Source organism: Pelophylax lessonae, assembly GCF_965119305.1.
Source record: "Pelophylax lessonae genome assembly, chromosome: 2".
Lineage (NCBI taxonomy): Eukaryota > Metazoa > Chordata > Amphibia > Anura > Ranidae > Pelophylax > Pelophylax lessonae.
In genome coordinates, this window is record NC_138769.1 from 614,623,947 (window position 1) to 614,647,180 (window position 23,234).

The 23,234-nt window shown below is 43.3% G+C and overlaps 1 protein-coding gene across 2 annotated transcripts in view; it reads left to right on the forward strand.

Annotated features, from left to right (window-relative positions):
• The window catches only part of ZC3H12C (zinc finger CCCH-type containing 12C), a 200,860-nt gene that overhangs the window by 159,202 nt on the left and 18,424 nt on the right, over window positions 1-23,234 (forward strand). For both annotated transcript variants that reach the window (XM_082244939.1, XM_082244938.1), the window contains exon 2: window positions 10,083-10,837. In XM_082244939.1, the coding sequence (XP_082101065.1) occupies window positions 10,152-10,837 (686 nt within the window). In that variant the 5' untranslated portion in view covers window positions 10,083-10,151. The remainder of the gene's footprint in view (window positions 1-10,082; window positions 10,838-23,234) is intronic.

The following is a 23,234-nucleotide window of genomic DNA, read 5'->3' on the forward strand; positions in this document are numbered from 1 at the left end:
GGTGTTCTGTACAAAGAATGTGTACAGAATGCCCCCCAGAAACATTATTTCCTGCTTGTGTGATTGGCTCACCAATTTTCCCAGAAGTCTGCACTAAGATGCAAGTCAGATTTCAGGCATCCCCTGCAGCAAAAATTTCATTTTTTGGAGAGATACTCCCAATAGAAACACGTCTAAGGGGGTGCAGACCCTGCCACTTTTCTCATTAGAGCTCTACAGCTGCTGCAGCTGATTGATAATTATTAAACCACTCCCATTAGACTCACTTAGCACAGGGGCACAGAGGAACACACAGGGATTTTTTCCGAATAACAAAAGGTAGGCATCTGCAACAAAGTTTGTTACAATTCGTGCACTGTACATAGATGACCCAGGGGGAGGGGGGGAGTTTTTTTCTCAACAAAAGTGGAGTTACGCTTTAAGGGTTAGCAATACCAGCCCTAAATTATGTAATAATAATTCAAACATACAAATGATTCCCTTTTTGTAAGCAGCTCTTATTATGAAAGAACAAATAGATGAATACATGTAACATTATATAGGTACAACCTGCCCTCTATTAATAAAAAAAATATTATATATTAGCATTGAGGATCTTGATTAAATCCATAAATTCCTTCTTTGTTCCTGTTAAAAAAAAGTCTCCTAATCATCAATATATCTATGCCAGGTAAGCACCTGGCACAGGTATTAACCAAGTTCATCATCTGAAAAAAATGTTACCATTCCCAGTCCCTCTGGTAAACATAAACTGGTGCACACTTTGTGCCTATAGCGGAACCCTATATCTGGAGCAAATGGGAACGAGCAAAAACTGGACTCATTATCATCAAGTAAAAATTCCAACAGATCTAACACAAACTCTTAGGCTGGCTACACATTATACAATTTTCTTGTTCAATTTCCTTTAGATTTACCTTCAACTCGGTAGTGCAAGGGCCTGAAAATGATATAATGTGTAGCCAGCTTGACTCTCTTAGGCTCCGTTCACATTAGGTCGCTCCGACTTAGGGGGCGACCTGTGAAGTCGCGTGCAGCGCGACTTCAGCGCGACTTGCACGGACTTCACATAATGGAAGTCAATGCAAGTCGCCTCCAGGTCGCCCCGAAGTAGTACAGGACCCTTTTTCTAAGTCGGAGCGACTTTTGTCGCTCCTATTAGAACGGCTCCTGTACTACACAATGGGAGCGTGAGGACCGCGACTTGTCAGGCTGACAAGTCGTGGTCCAAGTCGTACCAGTGTGAATGCGGTCTTAGTCACATTTTTTTCCTCTAAAAAAAACAACGGCCTCCAACCCCTTCTCATGGGTTTTATAATATATGACCCTTTTCTTGAATGGATTCTGAATGGCTGAACTGACAGACGGACAGACTTTCTGTAAATTGAATGCATTTAGTGTGTTTTTTAAAGCTTTAAGAAAAAAAAAATTAATTTAAAAAAAATTCAAGAGTTTTTACATTACATTTCCTTTATAAGAATAAATTGTTGTACAGCAAATTGCCCAGCTTTAGAAAATGCGGGATGCTCACAGCTGCATAGACAGACAGGGAGGTGGACTCTCAAATGTGGCTGTCTAGTGATTGCATGTTATCAGAGGCTTGTCAGACACAAAGGCAGAGCCGGGTTACTGTCTGCTATTCCAATGTCATCATGTCGAGTGCAGGATCCTTACCATCTGCAGCCTTTCTACCACCACCCTGAGCGAAGGAAGTGCTCACAATCTGCTGCCTCTCAGGGTCCCAATAATTGAAAAAGCCTGTCTGATAATTAGAATTATAAAATGTTATTTAAAGCAATTAGTTTTCACAGTCCCCAACCTGACCTGATCCAGGTTTAGTTCCCAAGTGACCTTTGTCAGTAGCTACCGCATGGTGTGCTCAATGGGGTCATAGTAAAACTATAAATGCACAGTCATTAGTCATAGTTAGTAGTAGTTCATCATTTTCAGGAATAGGTCAAAGATGTAAAGGTGTATCCCCGAAATGATTTAGGATTTTGTACAGTATGTGTATATGCAATATATATTCTTATAATTATTATTACTACTATTATTATATATTTAAATTAATAATAATGTATTATCATTTGTATTGCCAGGGTTAGTAATTCATATAATCAAAATACATCAAATATGTTGATTGACAATTGCATAGTAAGGATCTTAGCTAAAATATGAAGCTAAGATCAAGAATACAGGGACATGACCTCAAACTAACAGGAGGAAAGTTCAAAACTAATTTTAGAAGTTAATATTTTACTGAAAAAGTAGTTGATCCTTTGAACAGACTTCCATTAGAGGTAGTGATTAAGTCAACAGTAACTTCAAACATGCTAGGGACAAATGTAGATCTATGCTGAGAAAAAAAAAAAAAGATTTAAAAAAAAAAAAACACATATATAAAAATAGGAAAATTGGGGAAGACTTGATGATCCAAATAGTCTGCTTTCTGGCGTCACTATTCCATGTTTCTATGTATAGCTAGATACAGCAGGAGAGAGCCCTTTACAATATAGAGCAGGGGTCTCCAAACTTTCTAAACAAAGGGCCAGTTTACTGTTTTTCAGACTTTGGGGGGGGGGGATCTGTCTGCCTGTTTGAGGGGAAAATGCCCTGGCATCAATGGGAGTAAACAATAGTCCATCATTGGTATCAAGGGAAGGAATAGTGGCCCGTCATTGGTGTTAGTGGGAGGAATAGTGTCCCATCATTGCTGTCAGTGGGAGGAATAGTGCCCCATCATTGGTGTCAGTGGGAGGGATAGTGCCCCATCATTGGTGTCAGTGGAAGGAATAGTGCCCTATCATTCATGTCAGTTGGAGGAATAGTGCCCCATCATTGGTGTCAGTGGGAGGAATAGTGCCCCATCATTGGTGTCAGTGGGTGGAATAGTGCCCCATCATTGGTGTCAGTGGGAGGAATAGTGCCCCATCATTGGTGTCAGTGGGAGGAATAGTGCCCCATCATTGGTGTCAGTGGGAGGAATAGTGCCCCATCATTGGTGTCAGTGGGAGGAATAGTGCCCCATCATTGGTGTCAGTGGGAGGAATGGTGCCCCATCATTGGTATCAAGGGAAGGAATAGTGCCCCATCATTGGTGTCAGTGGAAGGAATAGTGCCCCATCATTGGTGTCAGTGGAAGGAATAGTGCCCCATCATTGGTGTCAGTGGAATGAATAGTTCCCCATCATTGGTGTCAGTGGAAGGAATAGTGCCCCATCATTGGTGTCAGTGGGAGGAATAGTCCCCCATCATTGGTTTCAGTGGAAGAAATAGTTCCCCATCATTGGTGTCAGTGGGAGGAATAGTGCCCCATCATTGGTGTCAGTGGGAGGAATAGTGCCCCATCATTGGTGTCAGTGAAAGAAATTGTGCCCCCTTCTTGGTGTCAATGGGAGTAGAGCCCCAAGGACCATATATAGGCAGGCAAAGGGCCGCAGTTTGGAGATCACTGATCTAGAGACATAAAGGGCTAGATGTGAGGGAATAAGTAAGCTGAATATGAGGTGACAGTGGCAATGGAGGCAGAGCTGAATCAGTGACAGAATAGTAAATGATGTGAATAAGATGAATATTAGGGTGCTGTTAAAAGGTTTTTTAGTTTGGAGCTTGCTGCTAAATGGCATATCGAAGGGTTTCCAGAGAAGGAGAGAAGATAAATGTAGCAGTATGAAGAAGTGGCTAGAATGCAGGAGAGCAGGTGCTCATGATGGTTGGGATGGTATCTGGAAATGAGCAACTAAATGCTGGTTTTGACCTGAATTCTCTGTGAAATCGGATGATGCTGAGGAACATATGTGGAAATACCATTTGAGGATCCAGCAAAATTTGACTGCATGGATTACAGCCATACCAGTTTGTTAGTGGGCCATAATAATGATAATACAGATTGGATAATCTAGGAATCACAGAGGAAATAGATATTGTGTTATGGATATAGAAGGCACTTACAAAATTGCATGTAAAAGGTGACACACACTCCGAAAAAGTGTTGTATGAGGAAGAGCTTGATGAAGGCTTCAGCTCTAGAATAGATCAGTGGTAGAACACACAGGCTGCTGGAGATCGGTGAGTATATTGGCTCTTCTTTTACAGGAACTCCTGTATAGAATTTTGGAAGTGACTGACAGGGTCGCTTTAAGTTATAGTCAACAGAAGGTAGTCAGTGTCTGAATGTGAGAATGAAATAAAAGAATGAAATAAAACATCGGCACTGATACATTTTATGAGGGTGATTTATAGCTTGAAGAACTTTGATAAATCGGATGCAGATAGTTGAAATACCAGTCAAATGCCCACAATTACAGAAATACTGTAGGTGTTGCACCCAGAAATAAAGCAAAAATAGAAAGAAATAAATCAGAAATAAATCTATTGCCTGGAATTTAAGTGGATAGGCATGTGAGTATCTTGCTTTGCAAATCCTCCCAGTTGAGTTGAGCATAGTTACAACTTGTATATTATGTTTTTTTCCAGTATATTAAGTTAATAATGCAAAGATCCTTATCCAGAAAAAAAACATATTTCAGGCTGTATTGTAAAATCTGATTGTATGCTGTGGGGGACAGCACATCATTGCTCTTTGTGATATCTTATTAAAATCAGTTATTGAGGTCAGGAAAGTTGGGGTAGTGAAGTATATTAACCATGTTTGTGATATATCACAGCCCGTAAATTCCAGATGCCTTATCTAGATTCATGAATAAACAGGTTTATTGATCAATTTAAATTTGATTTAAAACGTCCTTGGTCTATTTCACTTAGATACGTGTTTTGTTGAAAGCTGTGCTCACACTGTCATATAACAGTCTTTACTATGGTCTTTATATATTATTTGTTTGCTCTATATCTGTAGTGTGACCAAAATCTATTTATGTATTTTTTTTGGCTTTCTGGAATTTTTTATCGGCTTTATTGAACTGGTTTTCAGTTGCTATTTTGGCGGGTCTTTTTTGTGCAAGTCTGCTTTATAAATGGGAAGCCTTGAAGAATAGGACGACTTGAGAATGAAAATGTAGCAGTGCTGTTCCTGTGTAGTTGGGGGTTGGTGAAAGGACTACATATTCTACAAGGACCTCTGAAAGGGGGGCAGGCAGAGACATCTGCTCTTGCCAGTTTGTAGACAATAGGCTGTCAGAGATCTATTGGAGATCCTCAGGGTCCAAAGGCACATTGGAGGACCTCATTGAAGAAACAATACTGTATAAAAAGTAGCAAATATCGAAGGAACTAAAAGGAAACCTATTCTGAGCGGATATGGCTATCAATACCAAACTATCATCTGAAAGTTCTAGATGCCTGGCTGTCTTGCTGATCCATTGAAGGGGCGCTTTGTAAAAAAATGACAGACTTCTGGATGCCTGCTCCCCCCCTCGCTCCCTTTGGTACCTTCCACCAGTCCCTATGTCACTACTGCCTCCTGTAATGAAGCAGGGGATGTGGGATGGAATAAAAAAGCACAGAGGGTGAGCAGGAAAAGAACACTCTCAGATGTATCGACTGCAAATAATTATTTGTCAAACCTAGTAGTCCAAGAGAGTGATGGTTGGTGGTGCTGGCAGCAGAGCAGGTAAGTATTAACTATTTTCAGGTTAAAAAAAAAGAGAAGGAAAACAGCTACTTTAACCACTTCAGTACCAAGCACTTTTACCCAGTTGTTAGCTTTCAGCGCTGTCACAATTTTAATGACAATTTCACGATCATGCAATCACTACTGGGGGTTTTTATTTTTTGCTAAACAAACGAAAAAATAAAGAAAATTTAGGGAAAAAAAAAGTTTTCTTGATTCCTGGCATAAAATTTAGCAAATAAGTAATTTTTCTTCTTCACTGATGTGCGCTGATGAGGCTTCACTGATGGGCACTGATAGGCTGTACTGATGGGCACTCACAGGCCCTGATGGGCACTGATAAGCGGCTCTGATGAGGAGACACTGATAGGTGGTACTGATGGTCACTGATAGGTGGCACTGATGGCCACTGATAGGCTGCACTGGTGGGCATTGGTGAGGCTGCACTGGTGATCAGTTCCCTGATTATCAGTGTAAACGGTGTGTTGACAGGCTTCCCAGTTAACGGTCCTCCTACAGGCACAGTGGGTGAGGAAAGGACTGCCCATAACCAACAAGTGTGTTTACATGTGATCAGCTGTGACATGGTAAAGGGCCACGGTGATTGGCCCTTTACCCCGATCTGTGACCGGCTGTGCCCAAAGGACACAGCTGTCACAGAGTGCGCCTGATGCGTGCTACAGGAGGCGCACAGGGGGCTGGGTTCTGGGAGGGCGTCTATGGACCCCTCCCACAGCTGGGCGACCACGCTGTAGCCTCATACTATCCCCCTTCCATAGTACCCGTCCACCACTTAAGGTTCCCTTCAGTGGTATTTCATACCTTTTCTTTTACTTACCTTTCTCTTTGGACGCATGATTTTATGGGTTCGCTGTCTTCTATTAATATATTGCAAGTGCAGGGCACTGGGCTCAGGGGGTGGGGCTATGACGACCTGTACTCACAGTCTTTCTCAGGTCTTACATGTTGAGTAACTCTGTGTCATTCAACCTGCAAGACTGAGGGCATTTGGTAACACACCTCCTGTATTAGAGTGCCCCACTTTGGATGAATGACCACCCTTGGACAGTAACATTGTTGTTCTGGAGGGATGGGAGTGTTAGATATACTAGCAGATTTAGATACCCAGCTAACACTTTAAAAGCAATTACAAACATGTTTTCCTCTTGGGATAACGGTTTTACATTTAAAAAAAGCTGATCATTGTAAGTACCCCTGTCAGTAGTAAATGGTTTGTCTCAACCCTGTAACTGCTACATCTGCAAGGCTACTTGTTCTTTTGATAAACAACAGACTTACTGGTGAAAATATTAGAAAACCTTAAAAAGAAACTGAATGCAGCCACCAGATCAATGAATTGGCAGACTGCAACATTATTTATGTTTATTACAGGTACTTATATACATTAGTACCATTAATTTACATATTTATTGTGCATTCACATAAGCCCTTGCCCTCAATGAGCTTACAATATAAGGTCCCCAACATTCTAGGGCCAATTTCCAATTTAGACAGTTAACCTACCAGCAGGTCTTTGGAGTGTGGGAGGAAACTTATGCGGGCACAGAGAGAACATGCAAAATCCAGGCAGGTAGCGCTGTGGTTGGGATTTGAACCGATGACCCTAGTGCTGCCAGGTGGAAGTGCTTATTTTTTCTTGCCTTAAGTTATTTTCTCTGATCCCACCCTTCCTAGGTGAGAATAATGTGTCCCTGCTTCCACAGCCTCCTGGGATATCCCAATCACATATCCCAAGAGATTGCAGTATTAGGACACACATCGGCCAAAAGGGTGGAGCTGGAGCACGTCAGCATGGGCTGGCTGCCTTACCTGAAGAGACAACTGGCTCACAGTGCCAGGGTGGTGGTGCAGGACTTGGGCTGTCACATCCCAGCAGCAGATCCCAGCAGGACAATCCGATAGGCAGGAGAGTATGGGGGGGGGAAGGAAATTCCTTTTTAACCATTTCAGTACAGGGCACTTTCACCCCCTATCTGCCCAGGCCATTTTTCTGTTGTATTTTGAATGACAATTGCGCGGTCATGCAACGCTGTACCTAAACCAAATTTATGTAATTTTTTTCCCCACAAATAGAGCTTTCTTTTGGTGTTATTTGATCACCGCAAAGTTTTTTATTTTTTGCTAAACAAGACCCAAAAGTATGAAACAAAAAAAAAAGTTTTTTGTTTATGTTATAAAATTTTGTAAATAAAAACGTTTTTTTTTCCTGCACTGATGAGCACCTATGAGGCCACACTGACAGGCACTCATGAGGAGACACTGATGGGGTGGCACTGATGATGAGGCACTGATATGCAGCGCTGATAGGCAGCACTGGTATGCAGCACTGATGGGCACTTGTATGTGCCACTGATAGGTAGCACTGATATGCAGCATTGGTGGGCACTGATAGACGGCACTGATGGGCACTGATAGGTGGCACTGATGGGCACTAATAGGCAGCACTGATGGGCACTGATAGGCAGCACTATGGGCTTTGATAGGCAGCACTGATGGGCACTAATAGGCAGCACTGATGGGCAATGATGGGCACTGGTGGGCGGCACTGATAGATGAAAATGATGGGCAGCACTGATGAGGAAGTCACTGACAGGCTCCCTGAGCAGCGATTGGCATCCCTGGTGGCATGGGTGGGCAATCCCTGGTGGCCATGGGCGGGCATCCCTGGTGGCCATGGGTGGGCAATCCCTGGTGGCCATGGGTGGGCAATCCCTGGTGGCCATGGGTGGGCAATCCCTAGTGGCTCTAGTGGCATCCCCCAAGGGTCTGCACTGGTAATCAATGCTCTGATTTCCAGCCCCCCCCCCCCCCCCGTCAGGAGAGCTGTCGATCGGCTATCTTCTACTCGCGCCTGTCAGGCACAAACTGAGGAAAGCCAATCAACGGCACTTCCTATTTACTAAGTGACCAGCTGTGATATAGGGATGTATCTCTCATGCAGGGATAATCAAATAGAGGACATCATGGTGTAGTAAGTCATAAACTATATTTTAATAAGATAAAAATAACTTACAGAGAAGTAAATACAAGAGCGCAGACCGCCGATGCGGTGTAAAACCCTACTTCCGGTTACGGCTGAAAACCGGAAGTGACGTCACCCGGGTCTTTCCGACGCGGTGCGTCACTACACACGTGACTTTCTCAAGGGATACATTTTAGTATATGACGGGCGGGAAGTGGTTAAGCACAGAAATGTATCCAGTAGAGTCCAACACCTACCAAATGCTGAAATAACAATTTTGGGTGACCCTTTAAAGGAAATCTGTACAGAAAGAATTATGGCAGCTACACTTGCTAACCTTCCTGCCAGTCTCTGGCTTTAAAAGAGAAGTTCGGGTTACAGAAAACAAACAAACATCTATACTCATCTAGGTGGATGCAGCAAGGATCCGATGCTGCATCTGTCCCCTGCCGCCTGTACACTGAGACCTAAACAGTCAAACACTGCTGATCGATCAGTTGTCTCCTGAGCTCTGCGCAGAGACTGTCGGTCATTAGCTTTATGCTCTGCCCCCACACGCTCACTAGAGTGCCACACCGTGGAGGGGGTGCGAGCAGCTGGCTCACTCTCCCAGCAGCTCGCTGAGAGACTGAGCCAGCTGCCAGTCCTAGCTTCTGGGTAGATCCCGACTGTTAAGTCGGGATCAAACCAGCATCTGGACCGGCTAAGTGACATCAGCCTGCTGTCGGCTGAAAATGGGTCACAGGAGTGCAGAATGAACTGCACTCCTGTGATGCATAACAGAAGTAGGGCCTAAAAAGCTTTGGCCATATTTCCCCTTTAATACTACTGACCTGGAACAAGCATTCAGATTAGAAAGTCAGAGGATACCCCTAATGTGTGCTTTCTCCAAATCATGCAAGCATTAAAGTCATTGGCTTAACATGACAGCTAGCATTTAACAGAGGAGAGGTCAGCAATGGTGGCCTTCATAGTCATGAAGCAGGTTTTGTTTAAAGAGACATGTTCAGGGCAGAGGGAAAATTCTTCTTGGTTGGTCCATGCTACCATCTGCTCAATCACCCGCTCAGTTGCTCTAATAGGGTGTGACTTTGGGGTATTGAGGAGTATGTGACGTCCTCCATGCATCAGTGCTTGGGCTTGAGCATCCACTCATCAGGTCTGAACGCTATCACATAGGGGTAGTGATGTCATTCACTGAGTACATATTAAAAACCATCTGACACTGGAGCTTACTTGTAGTGAGGAAGCATGGATGGGTGATTATTCCTTGCTTGGATGGGCTATTGGTAGTCCCTATTAATTTGCCCTTAATGGATAGATGATGATGTCTCTTTAAGGAACAGAGGGACAGACTTCGAGGAAGAGATGGAAAAACATAAATTTTCCCTGGGGCCTTTGTAGTTGCCAAAATATTAAAGTTGCCTTGTAGAACGCCTCCTATCATGATGACAGAAACCTCTTTTTATTTTTGTCTACACTTTGTAGGTATCATTTTGGTCATTGTTGTGACTTTTTTCTGTTTTGCAGGAGTTCAGGTCATACTATCAAGGCTTTAGAAATAGCAGCAAGGTGGAGTCGGACACATGTACCGGCTTCATGGGCTTAAAGGATGATTTCGGGCACAGCTTCGGCCATCTTTACGCAGAGAGCAGTAATTCCAATTTAGGTGCAATTGTACCGTGGACTATCCTGCGGAAACCCACCATGGATAAAATCAATTCCAGAAAGGATGATTTGGACAAAGATACCTCCGAGGAGACCTGCAGCACCAGCGGTGACTCAGAAGAAAGCACAAATTCTGACAATGAGTTGGAGTTGTCGGGGAGACTCGTACCTGAACCCTGTCAGGTAACCAAGCCACACAGACAGCTCTGTCGCTCTCCTTGCATTGAGCCATACATTCTGAAAAGGAATGAGATACTACAGGACCTAAAAATTGAGGATGATCTGACAGGAGCTAAGGAGATCAAGAAGTTACCTGACGTGTCGAAGGAATACCAAACCAAACTGGACTTTGCACTAAAGCTAGGATACTCGGAGGAGCAAGTCCTTCTTGTCCTCAACAAGCTGGGAACCAATGCTTTAATCAATGACATTTTGGGGGAACTTGTCAAGCTTGGTAGCAAGAGTGAAAGTGAGCAAAATGGATGTGTTAGTACAAATTTACGGGAGTCATCGTCCTTTGAGTCTCAAAGATCAGAATCTCCTTTTCACCAGGAAGGAATAGATGATAGCGATAACCTAAGACCCATTGTTATTGATGGGAGCAATGTTGCCATGAGGTAAGTCAATACCAAATTTTGGGTTTAGGCTTCATATGCACTCAGTGGACCCCCCAGGTTCTGAGTTTTGAGTTTTATATTTTGAATGTATCTTACCTGGTACCCTTAGTATTTTTGTACATCATTTAAAGCTGAACTCAAGGCAGAGATAAAAGGCAGAATTTATTTTAAAAGTGTAATGAGTGTAAGCACCTGAATTTGACTTGATATCACTCTCTTGCAATCCCTGTACAGTAGAACTCAGACTGGAAGAGAAAGAAGCTGAACAAGGACACAGTCAGTTGTGTTGTAGTACCCATGTGCTGGCAAGGGGACTTACTGATAGAAGGAGAGATCAGAGTAACAGACAGTCATGGGTTAGGGGTGGGAGAAGACCTGTAGGTGTTACTTAATAGGATCAGATTAAAATAAAGGCTTCTGCCCTGGCAAACATGGCTGTGTTGTGCAGTAGAGCTGTGTAAATCTCAGAACTGGATGGAAATAAATAATAAAAAAAAAAGGCGGAAGATACAGCTTTCTATTTTTGTTTATCTGACTAGTGTCAAGAGAGGACCACAAGTGATTTTTATATATAACTAGACATTAAGCCCGTTAAATTAACAGGCGCTAGAACATGTATATAATGATACAATGTGGCAGTATATGTCAGTGATATCATGTATAGTGTGGAGGGATCATGGTATATGTCGGTGATATCATGTATGGTGCGGAGGAGTGGCGGTATATGTCGGCGATATTCCCGGAAGTGCTGTGTCCGGCAAGCCCGGTAGGGGGCAGTGCAGAGCCTGGCTCCTCCCCCAGATTGTAGCCAGATGTCGGGTGTGCAGGCCGGTGTCCTGCCAAAAACTCCAACCTGCCGAAATCTCCATCCACGTTATTTCCGGTGAGTGTACACTGGGAATAATTGGAGATTTCCAGCACTTGGTGTTTTCACACAACACCGGCAGCCTATGCACCCAAGTACATGGTATAATTAGTGCAGATTCTTACACCGCCCGCTAGTAACCAAAAACATGGCTGCCTCCAAGGCGGCGACAACTACCGGGCGGAGTAAGAATCTGCATCCTGGGCGCCCGGTGCAGGCCCGATCCCCGGGCTCTCCTAAAGGCCGCGAGCTGGCCGCAGTCTCCGCACTCCGGGGGGTGGCAGTCTCCACAGATTGGAACGCCAGCCCATCCTGAGGAGGAAGTGAAGTGGGCGGGGATCCATGGGGCACATGTGCAGTAGCGCAATTCCACGGACACAGGGACGGACGCAGAGACACATGGGTTTTATTAATATAGATGCATTTTACTGAAACATGAATACATGATTAGTTAGCACAGCTTCCCCACTTTCACTTTCCAAATTAAACATTCTCTACTAGAGCTAAGGATTGTTCAAAAACCTATCTACAATCCCTTCCATATTTACACCCATCGCCATCTACAATTTCCATCGCACAATGAGAGTTGTAGCTTGCTTAAGCGGCTCTATGCACTAACAAGAAGTGACTTCAGTGCATCCCTAATACCAACGTCAAGGGTTTGGGGATAGCTTTGGTTTCACATTAGATGTGATGTCCTCAAAGTTTTTATCGAGGTAAACAACACAAAAAACTAGGTAAATTTTTAAAAAAATATGTATGCACATTTGCAATGTGTAAAGGGGCAAAATATTTTCTTCTATAAGGGCATTTATATTGGTTTTGTAGATATTTTCTTTCTTTATTGTGGCCAAGACTAATAAATAATGGTCAATTAATATAAAAATAAATGTTTTGAAAAAAGTTTTTCTTTTATTTTTTTATAAATATGAGATTTAATATTTTGCCTTCTTCTCTTGAGCTGACAGGTGTAGCTTTAGATACATGTCCAGAATGTAAAGTGGCCCTGTCAGTTAAAAAGACTGAAATAGCGATTCCCCATAATAAAAGAGCTGTTATACTCGCCACTTCGGCAGCCTGAGTCTCTTACTGCTAAAAAGCTGAAGTCTCTGAAAAAGTTTTTAGTATTGTTTACTTTCAGGAACATCAAATGCCTGTGACCCCTGCCACACACCGATGTTAAATAATCTAACCACTATGTCACTACAGGACTCAGACCCACTTAGTGATTCGGAATTGCTGGCAGAATTGCCGCTATTCTGCCAGCGATTTACCATGATTGTCACTCAACAGAATCTTGCAGAAATCGCAACAAACTGCGCCTTTAAAACTTGCATGAAGCTTGTAGTAAAACAAAGAGCAGGAGCTTCTTATGGGTGACAAACATGAATTGGACAGCCCATTAAAGCAAGCCCTATGTGCGACACGCGGGAACGCATTTAAATCATGCTTATTAAAACGCAAGTGGTAGTGCTCATTCCGACCACACGTGGGCCTCAGTGGTGTAAGGGTTGGAGAACAAAACCATATTGTATGACAGAGGACATAGGACAGAGGACATAGGCATCCAGTACTCTCAGAAAATAAAATGCCAATGACTTTGTCAGAGGCTGCAGCTATTGTATTACAGGAAACATGTATTTAATTTTTTAAGGGAATGACAAGGCCACTTCTAAGTGTCTCAATTGTTTCTTTGATGAAAGAAGCCTGTTTTTATTTTTTGAAACTCAATTACTCATCCTAATAACTTAAGTATTGTCAGTGGGCTTAGTCTACAGTTTTAAGTAGGCATATTGTGCCTCAAACTTGTGTTGTGGTGTCTCCTTAGCTTACCATGGTGCTCTGGAAATCCTTTACCGTGTGTTATTTTTTTTTTTTGCAAACCATTTTTAACCTGATATACAGTACATATATAATATACTTGTGTTTTATAAATGTGCAATGCTTTTTTTTAAAAAGGTCGACCTTAATGCCTAAAAATAAAGATGAATTCACAACACCCTCCCTACTCCTCTGGTCCTTGCGGCACTTATCTTACTTATCTGCTGTGCCGAGACTTATCTGCCTCCCACCTCTGCCGGTGTACTGATCCATACACTTTTAAATTCCGTATTGTGTAGAACCTAATTTAGCAATTGCTTGCAGTCATTGGTCAAAGGAGATAAATGACAGCACTTATCAATAAGAGTCAGCACAGAAGACTCTCATTGGTCAGGGCTGTCACCTGACTGCAAGCCAATGTGTCAAGAATCAGCAGCAGGGATGGCCGGATCTGCGCGTCTCTAAACAAAAAGCAGACTGTATATGACCTATGGTGTGAATGCACGATTAGAATATCGCCCGATCATTCAACCACAGACTTTTGAAAAAGTATTTGTCGGTCGAAAACGTTGCCAACATACACGGTCCGAGTATCGCCCGCTTCCGGGTCGACAAACATTTCCGGGAAAATATTTTCGGGCATGCGTGATGAGGTTATACAGATTTAAACTGAACAACCTCAACACCCAACGTATAGAATATCCTTCTTTCGCAAACGAGACGACAGAATTTTTCGTGTTTTTCAAACTGTATTTTTCGTTCTCAATATCGATAGCGCCCATTGATGGCTGGACATTAACGAGTAGAATATCGGCCGATCGCTCGCTGAACGGAAATTTTCGGCCAATTTTCTTATCGTGTATTCCAGCCATTAAGCAAGATTTATTTACAATGAAACAAAATACATCCAAACACCAGAAAACACAGCAAATGTGAAGATACCAGTGAACCAAAACCCAAAGACAAAATACCTAACAAGCTTACTAAGTAACAGAAAAGCTTAACTAGCAACTAACTTTGCTAACTATGTACTGTACAATAAATACAAAATGGGCAACACAGAACAATTAAACAACAGTCAGGAAGGGGGAACCAAGACTAGGAACAGGAACAAGTGGAAGTAGGTGCAAGCCAGCAGGGTACAAGACAGGATCAAGATATAGGTGCAAGGCAGGAGCAGGATCAGGTGGGAATCAGGCTCAGGATTTAACAACAACCATGCATCTGGCTGGCAGGCAAAACACTGAAAAGAGAGGCACTATCGGAACAGGAACTAAATATCCTCCCAGGAGCCAGCATTAGGTGGAGACTGATTACTGGTATCTGCTGGGAGACACCCACTGGTGGAAACTGGAACTACAACCTTCTGTCCAGGGAGCCGCACTGCCACCAGCAGGTGATCTAGGTCATGCAACAGTGACAGCATTATACTGCTACAGAGCCTCTGTGTTGTGTACAGAGTTTAAAAGCAGATTAATACACCGGTATGGGTTGGTGACAGATGATTCTCAGCACAGCAGATAAGTGCAATGGGGACCTGAGGAGTGAGAAGGTTGTTGGTTATTCATCTTTATTTTTAAGGTGTAAAGGTGGGATTAACCTTCTAAGTATTATAAGACTGAGGACAAGCATATCACAGAGAGGCAACTGTCAGATCTTGGAGGGGGGGTGAGTCTCTGCTCTGTCCTTTTTTGACAAAATAAAGCTAAATATAGGGTCTGAAAGAAAAAAAATCACAAGTAACCCTGCTTACTAATAAGGATTTAGGTATAGATATTGAAATGCTTGCAAGCCCCTTGGTGGATGGTTCTCTTTAAACAGCTTTTAGCTTCTCAGCAGCTGTGAAACATCAAACCATAAGAGTCTCTATGTGACAAGTTTTGTTTGGAGAATGACAATAGATAGAGAGCCACAGGTTGCCACCACTGGTGCAGAATATCATTGTCCTTCCTATATAGAAGTGTCACCGTTTGATTTCCCTTTTGATAATATTATATACCCCGAACTCCAGTGACCTTGCAGAATGACACAGCGGTTTCTGGTTGGAGGGTTCTATTGTGGTTACCACTGGAAGACCCCATAAGAAAGACAAAAGACTTTTTTTTTCCATGATGAAAATAATTTCCAGGCAAAAATAGACAAAATTCTATTCTGCTTTTAAGTTTTCTTTCTTTATATTTTTAGATTTCGCACACTATCCCCTAAGCTTTACATCAGTTTTCTGCATTTCCAGCCTTGAATCCAAGCCATTGATGTGCTAATGAAGTTCAGGCATTGGGAACGCAGCTCATTAGAAAAGATGAGCCCGTTAATGAGATGTTTATTAAACTCTGATTAAACAGATTTAATTTTCTCTAACAAAAAGTTAGATGAAATGAAAAAGAACGTTATACAAAATAAAATACTAAGCAATTAATATGCTGTGTGAGATGTTATTTATAGGTGTCTGTTTTGGGTACACCGTTTGTCAGAAATAAAAGGAATGTTTCCTATACGTTTGATCTGAAAGGAAAGCCCGCCTGAACGCCATTCACCAGGCATCTACTGTGGGCACAAGAGAGCTGTCTGCGGTGTCCTCACACCCAGCATTTACCGATCTGTTGCCATTTTTAAAGCCCAAATCCAGACAGATTGGTTTCATTAAGAGATAGTGTAGATAAGATTTAAGTGAAAATAAAGGCAGAACTTTTTTTTTTTTTTCAAATTTTTTTATTAAACAAGTAACAAGTGTACAGAGTATGTATGATGAGCATATAAGTCCAGACTATAACCTGAGAAACATCTGAGTCAGTTATCTGTACAGCAAACCACATTACAGAGAAGGTCAAGTCAAATATCACAGCAGTGGAACTGTAACAATGAGTGGTATAGCAATCCCCAGCCACTTTTAACATAGGGCGTGGCTTGTGTCAAAAAACATAGATGGTGTTAACAACGTCAACTGTAACAGCATCCCCATGTGACCCATATGGCGCTTTTCCACTGCATAGAACCGTACCGGCTCGGCACGCTTTGGAGCTTTTCCACTGCGGTACCGCATGGTAAAGGGTCGGAACGGTTTGGTACGGTACGGTATAGGTTTGCTTTTCCACTGCATGGAACCGAACGGTACGGTACGGTACGGTACGGCTCTGAAAAAACAGTACCTACTCTATTGTGGTTCCAACAGGTACCAAACTGGTACCATATCCCACAATCCTTTGCATGCAGTCACTACTAGCCACTGATTGGTCAGAGAATCCCACCCACCCCGTTGTTATCCCACCCACTTAACTTTAGTACTACTTTAGTGGAAAAGCAAACCTATACCGTACCGTACCGAACCGTTCCGACACTATACCATGCGGTACCGCAGTGGAAAAGCAAACCGGGCCAAGCAGGGCCGAGTAGAGCCGAGCCGGTACTAGCCGGTACTTGCAGTGGAAAAGTGCCAATAGAGAGGCTGTGCAAAAAAAAATCAAAATAAAAACCTGGACCTTGACTGACATAGATGAGGGATAACATGTGAGGGGGGGGGGAAGACAAGTGTAAGGGACACGAAAGCAGGGAAGGGAAGGGAAGGAAAGGCCAGAGGGGAGAGAAAGGAAAGGGGAAAAGAGGTGAGGAACAGCGTGCCGGTCTTGAGACAAAGGACAAATATTAAATGTTTGGCCGTAGGAGAGAGATCAAGGAAAGTCCATCCCGTGCGGGTGGTCCCAACGCCAGTCAAACAGAAGGTGAACCAGGGAACCAGGGACTCCACTCAGAGCCAGTCCCTCAGCGGACAGGATGAATGTGTTCCAGCATGCCCAGGTTTTGGTGTATTGCTCCTTCCGTCCCTGCGCCGTGAGCACCAAGTCCTCCAGGTCATTGAGCCATTTGACTCTACGTAGCCACAGCGAGATCGTAGGTGGAGATGTGCTTTTCCAACAGAGGGCGACACAAGATTTAGCCGCATCAGCGAGATGTCTGAGCACTGATCCTTTATATCGCTTAGGGGCAATGCCCGTGCAATGCAGTAAAAAGAAGGTCGGGTCATCCGGGATGACCCGTTCCGTCATCAATTGGGAGACCCTTCGTACCTCCAACCAGAACCCCTGAATCAGGGGACAATACCAGAAAATGTGGGACAAGGTGCCTCTCTCCTGCAGGCACCGCCAGCACCTGTCCGATGAATCCGGGAAAATGCGACTCAGTTTCTCCGGTGAATAGTACCAGTGCATGAGTATCTTGTAGTTGCATTCTTAAATGCGGGTGCAAATAGACGATTTAGAACTTTTTTTTTTAATATATTTTGGAGTAAGGGAGGGTTCTAACTCGTCAGTTTTTTTTTTCCTTGTTTTTTTTTCTGTGTCCCATTGGTGAGATTTCCCTTCACTTCCTGTTTCATAGTAAAAACAGTTGTAGATCACCAAGGTCACCAGAACTAGTGTCCCCATTGGAAGATTTCCCCTCTATTTGTGTTCTGATGTCAACCCAAAATTTGGGATCATCTTTTACTTTCACTTTTAATGATAATAGTAGACAGGACAAATGGAGGGGGTGAATCTCCCTAAGAGGGGCACAGACAGCAATAAAAACTGGTGGTGCTCTAATCCCTCTCTGCTCTATCCAAGAATAAAAAAAAAGGTTTGTCTTTTGTTACACATTAAATACCTAATACAGTGAGGGAAAAAAGTATTTGATCCCCTACTGATTTTGTACAATTGGCCACTGACAAAGAAATGTTCAATTCATAATTTTAATGGTAAGTTTATTTTAACAGTGAGAGACAGAACAAAAAAAATCCAGAAAAATGCATTTTAAAAAGTTATGAATTGATTTGCATTTTAATGAGTGAAAATGAATATTTGACCCCTTCGTAAAACATGACTTAGTACTTGGTGGCAAAACCCTTGTTGGCAATCACAGAGGTCAGATGTTTCTTGTAGTTGGCCACCAGGTTTGCACACATCTCGGGAGGGATTTTGTCCCACTTCTCTCTGCAGATCCTCTCCAAGTCATTAGGGTTTCAAGGCTGGCATTTGGTAACTTGAACGTTCAGCTCCCTCCACATATTTTCTATAGGATTAGGGTCGGCAGACTGGCTAGGCCACTCCAGGACCTTAATGTGCTTCTTCTTGAGCCACTCCTTTGTTGCCTTGGCCGTGTGTTTTGGCTCATTGTCATGCTGGAATACCCATCCACGATCCATTTTCAGTGCCCTGGCTGAGGGAAGGCGGTTCTCACTAAAGACTTGACTTTACTTGGCCCTGTCTATCGTCCCTTTGATGCGGTGAAGTTGTCATGTCCTTTTAGCAGAAAAACACCCCCAAAGCATGTTTCCACCTCCATGTTTGACGGTGGGGATGGTGTTCTTGGGGTCATAGGCAGCATTCCTCCTCCTCCAAACACAGCGAGTTGAGTTGATGCCAAAGAGCTCAATTTTGGTCTCATCTGACCACAACACTTTCACCCAGTTCTCCTCTGAATCATTCAGATGTTCATTAGCAAACTTCAGATGACCTGTACATGTGCTTTCTTGAGCAGGGGGGCCTTGCAGGTGCCTCAGGATTTCAGTCCTTCATGGCGTAGTGTGTCACCAATTGTTTTCTTGTGACTATGATCCGAGCTGCTGTAGATCATTGACAAGATTCTCCTGTGTAGTTCTGGGCTGTTTGCTCACTGTTCTCATGATCATTGAAACTCCACAAGGTAAGATTTTGCATGGAGCCCCAGACCGAGGCAGATTGACAGTTATTTTGTGTTTTTTCCATTTGCAAATAATATTTGCACCAGCTGTTGTCACTCTCTAAACAAGCTGCTTGGCAATGGTCTTGTAGCCCATTCCAGCCTTATGTAGGTCTACAATCTTGACCCCGACTTCCTTGGACAGCTCTTTGATCATGGTGGAGAGTTTGGAATCTGATTGATTGCTTCCGTAGACAGGTGTCTTTTATACAGGTAAAAAGCTGAGATTGGGAGCACTCCCTTTACGAGAGTGATCGTAATCTCAGCTCATTACCTGTACAGAAGGACACCTGAGAGCCAGAAATCCTGTAGACCATGAATGGTCCATGTGTTTATGTGGCCTCAGCAGCCATGTGCTGCACACAGTCAGCCCATGTAAATGTATGCAGATGCAGCAGCTACACGGACTCAGCCAACCATCGTATTATGACAGGCGTGCGGGTTCGAGTGAGCATTCCTGAATCTATACTGTTTGCAGTTTGTTTATTCGCACAACGCATGATTTGACAAATCAGGACCGTGTCCATACAGCCGCTACATACCCATACACTTACATGGCTGCCTACACACAGAACCCGGACGACATAAACATCCAGTCTACCGGCTTCAACACCCTTTTGAATGAATCTGGCCATATACAGAACAGGGTGTGACCAGTTCCTGATGAACCAACCATTATTCGCCCACTAGGTGACCATGTCTGCTGACTCCCACCCTACTTCCCTTGATTGAAAAACTGAAAGAGCTGTCTGCAAAATTGTCACCTGAACAGAGCCAGCTGTCAGGGTACCATAGGCAAAGCCAGAGATTCCTTCGCCTGATCTGTATAGCGTGAATGGAGAAATGTGTATGTGTATGGCCAGCTTAACGTAACTAAAATCCTTTTACTGTTGTTGGCGTTCCAATTGCAGAGATTGCCCTGATTATCTGTCCCAGAGACCAAAAAACACTTGAAATGTGGGGGCTGTCAATGCTGTCCTTCTTCTGTAAAATAAAGCTGCCCACCGCTGACCACCGGGCTTTGTTACTGTCTAAGTGAATGACCTGAAAAGTCAGGGAAAGGTCTGAAAAATGTATCAGAGTACTTATTCTGGATTAGTGACCCAAATTACTGAGGCAGGCGTGTTCATAGATACAGTGCAGTGAGTGAATGTTGCCCCCCGAAGACAGGAAGCCTAGTACTGGCAGGATCACCGGGTGACAATAAGGGAAATACAGGCCTAAATGAACTAATGCAGCCATCATATCTGTGATCAATGATATAAGATGAATTTCACATCAGAGTTATTTGTTACTTGTTACTTCAACATGCAAGTTAGTGGAAGAGATGCTGCTTTGCTTAAAGTAACACTACACAATATTCTTATTCTCCTGAAATAATTCATGCACATCCATTACTTCAAAGAGAAATTCGGGAATGCATAAAAACAAACATTTATACTCACCTAGATGGATGCTGCATCTGTCCCCCACCTCTTCTAAGACTGAGAACTGAGTGATCAAAGACAGCTGATTGCTCAGCTCTCAGTCTTCAGTAAGCAGAGAGCTGATGACTTTCAGTCACCAGCTCTCTGCTCTGCCCCCTCCTGCGCTCACTGGAGCGTCAGGCTGTGGAGGGGGCGGGAGCAGCTGACTCAGTCTCCCAGCGAGTTGCTGAGAGGTTGAGCCAGCTGACGGTCCAGGCATCTGAGCAGATCTCAATTGTAAACTTGGAATCCACCCAGCGCCTGGACCCACTCAGTGAGGTCAGCCAACAGCAACTCATAGGAGTGCAGAACGAAGTGCACTCCTGTGATTTATAGGAGAATTAGGGACAAAAGAGCTTTGTGGCCCTGTAATCTTTTTTTTTCACAAAAATGTTTTTATTATGTTTTTCTGCCTTTATGTAACATCCTCTTTGAGCTGCTGAACATTTCTTTTTCCCTCTCACCTCTGTTTGTTTGAAATGAGCAGTGCACTTGTAGTCATGTGCACTGCTCTATACACACCACGCATCCAATAGTCCCTAGTCCATCTTGGAAACGAACAAGAGAGGTCAGCTATTTGCCTACATACAGTGGGGCCACAGAAAAAAAAGTAATTTGGGGATTTGGAGGAGCAATAGTTTTTTTTTGTTTTTTGTTTTTTTTTTAGTTAAAGTGGTTATAAACCCTTACATATACTCAGTGAAGGGACTATCCTAAGGTGATACACAGAGATTAAATGAATCCCCCCCCCCCACACACATAAGTTGTGCCTGTTTATCTGCAGTCTTCTCTTCTCTACATCTATTCAAAGTGCTGAATTTTAAAGCTTGCCTGGGAGTTCAGAAAAAGGGGGAGGAGAGCTGAAGTTACACTCTGCAGAGCTCAGTTAGAATAGGTCTGATAGCTGATTGGAGGGAGAAGACACTCCCCTTTACAAAGCTCACAGGAACAGAGCTGAAGCTGTCAGACAGCTGGAGCCCCTTCCCCTGTCACCATTTTCCTATTGGTGTCAGGAAACCAGAGATGATTCATTCTGATAGCAGAGGAACAAAGCAGCAGACAGAAAACACACTTAAGGGTTTATTTACGAATGCTAGAGAAACCTAAATAGAACCAGAGTTTAGTGTCACTATACGTTTTTTTTTGTGCCCAGTATGATGCAGTAGTTTAATATCTGGGGTGAGGCCCAGTTATGGTAAGTGATAGCATGAACACCTGGATCCTGCAACAGTTGTGACTGTTTTTTTTTTTCAACATAGGCTACATTCACACCGGCCAATAGGGATGGTGCAAATTGCAGTGGCAGTTCCTGCGTTCAGCAGCGATCGCCGCAGGTAAATGCTGGCTTTGCAGAGAGCCGCGAATAGCTGTGGCCGCCTGTGATCTGTCATTATAGTGAACAGGGCCAGCAGTCGCACCTACCCACTGAGAAACGCATCAGAAATCTCTGATATCTGCCGCTACTATTCACACTGGCCCTAATCACCAGTAGGAATGTAGCCTTAAAGGGGGAAAGGTTGGATAAATCTTTATAAATCACACTTTTCAGAGGCTAAGGCCTCATGCATTGCTTTTCTCCTTTAAACATCAGAACTCCCTGTAGGAGAAAAGCTAATTAAAAATGTGCCTAAAGCTGCGTATTTCACATGCATTTAGATGTGCTTAGGTGTGTCAGGCACTTGAGCATTCATTTATTCCGGCCATTGGAATACATTAACACTTAACCACGCCTAAACGCGTCTAGCGGTTAGATGTGTTTAGACCCGTTCAGCATTTTTTCTGCTTCTCCTGAACATGCTTGTGAAGGGGTTTTTTTTTCAGCCTATAAACTTTCCTCTTCTAATATGCGTGCAAACGTCTATGTATTTATAGACAAATACGACTCCGACTTTTCGGACGAAAAAAATCTGGTGTGCAGATATAAAATTTTTGTCCGCCGTCAAAACACGTCCGATTTTCATGCAGTCAGTACAGATTTCGACAGGGACAAATCTTATGAGCAAGTCTGGGCATGCTCAGAGAAGAAAGAACACAAAGAAAGCAAACCAACACATGACATCACTTCTGAAGCAGATTTTGTTGGGCACGAAAATTCGTGTGCAGTCTAGGCACATTCCAACCAAGAAAACACAACTTTGGACAAAAGATGGACGATCGGTCGGCAGATAATCGCTGCGTGTGTACGGGACTTTAGTTGAACAAGCTGAAGTTAGAAGCTGATTGGCTACCATGCACAGCTGCACCAGATTCTGAGTGCACCAGTTTTAGTCAATCCCCCCATAGGCTTACATAGACGTGCTTTTACAGGCTGAACAAAAAAAAATCGCCAAATGCTTGTAAAAGCGACATTTTTTAATCCCAGTGTGCATGAACCTTAGTGACTCAAACAGTCCTTTGGAATAGCTTGTTTGCGGTGAGGTGGGTGGAGCTGGGAACCCAGATCTATATAGTCCCAAAGAAATATGAGAAGCTGGAGGGTTATTGAAACTGCTGCCCATCTACCAAAAATGAAAATATCAGCATTGGGTGGACTGCA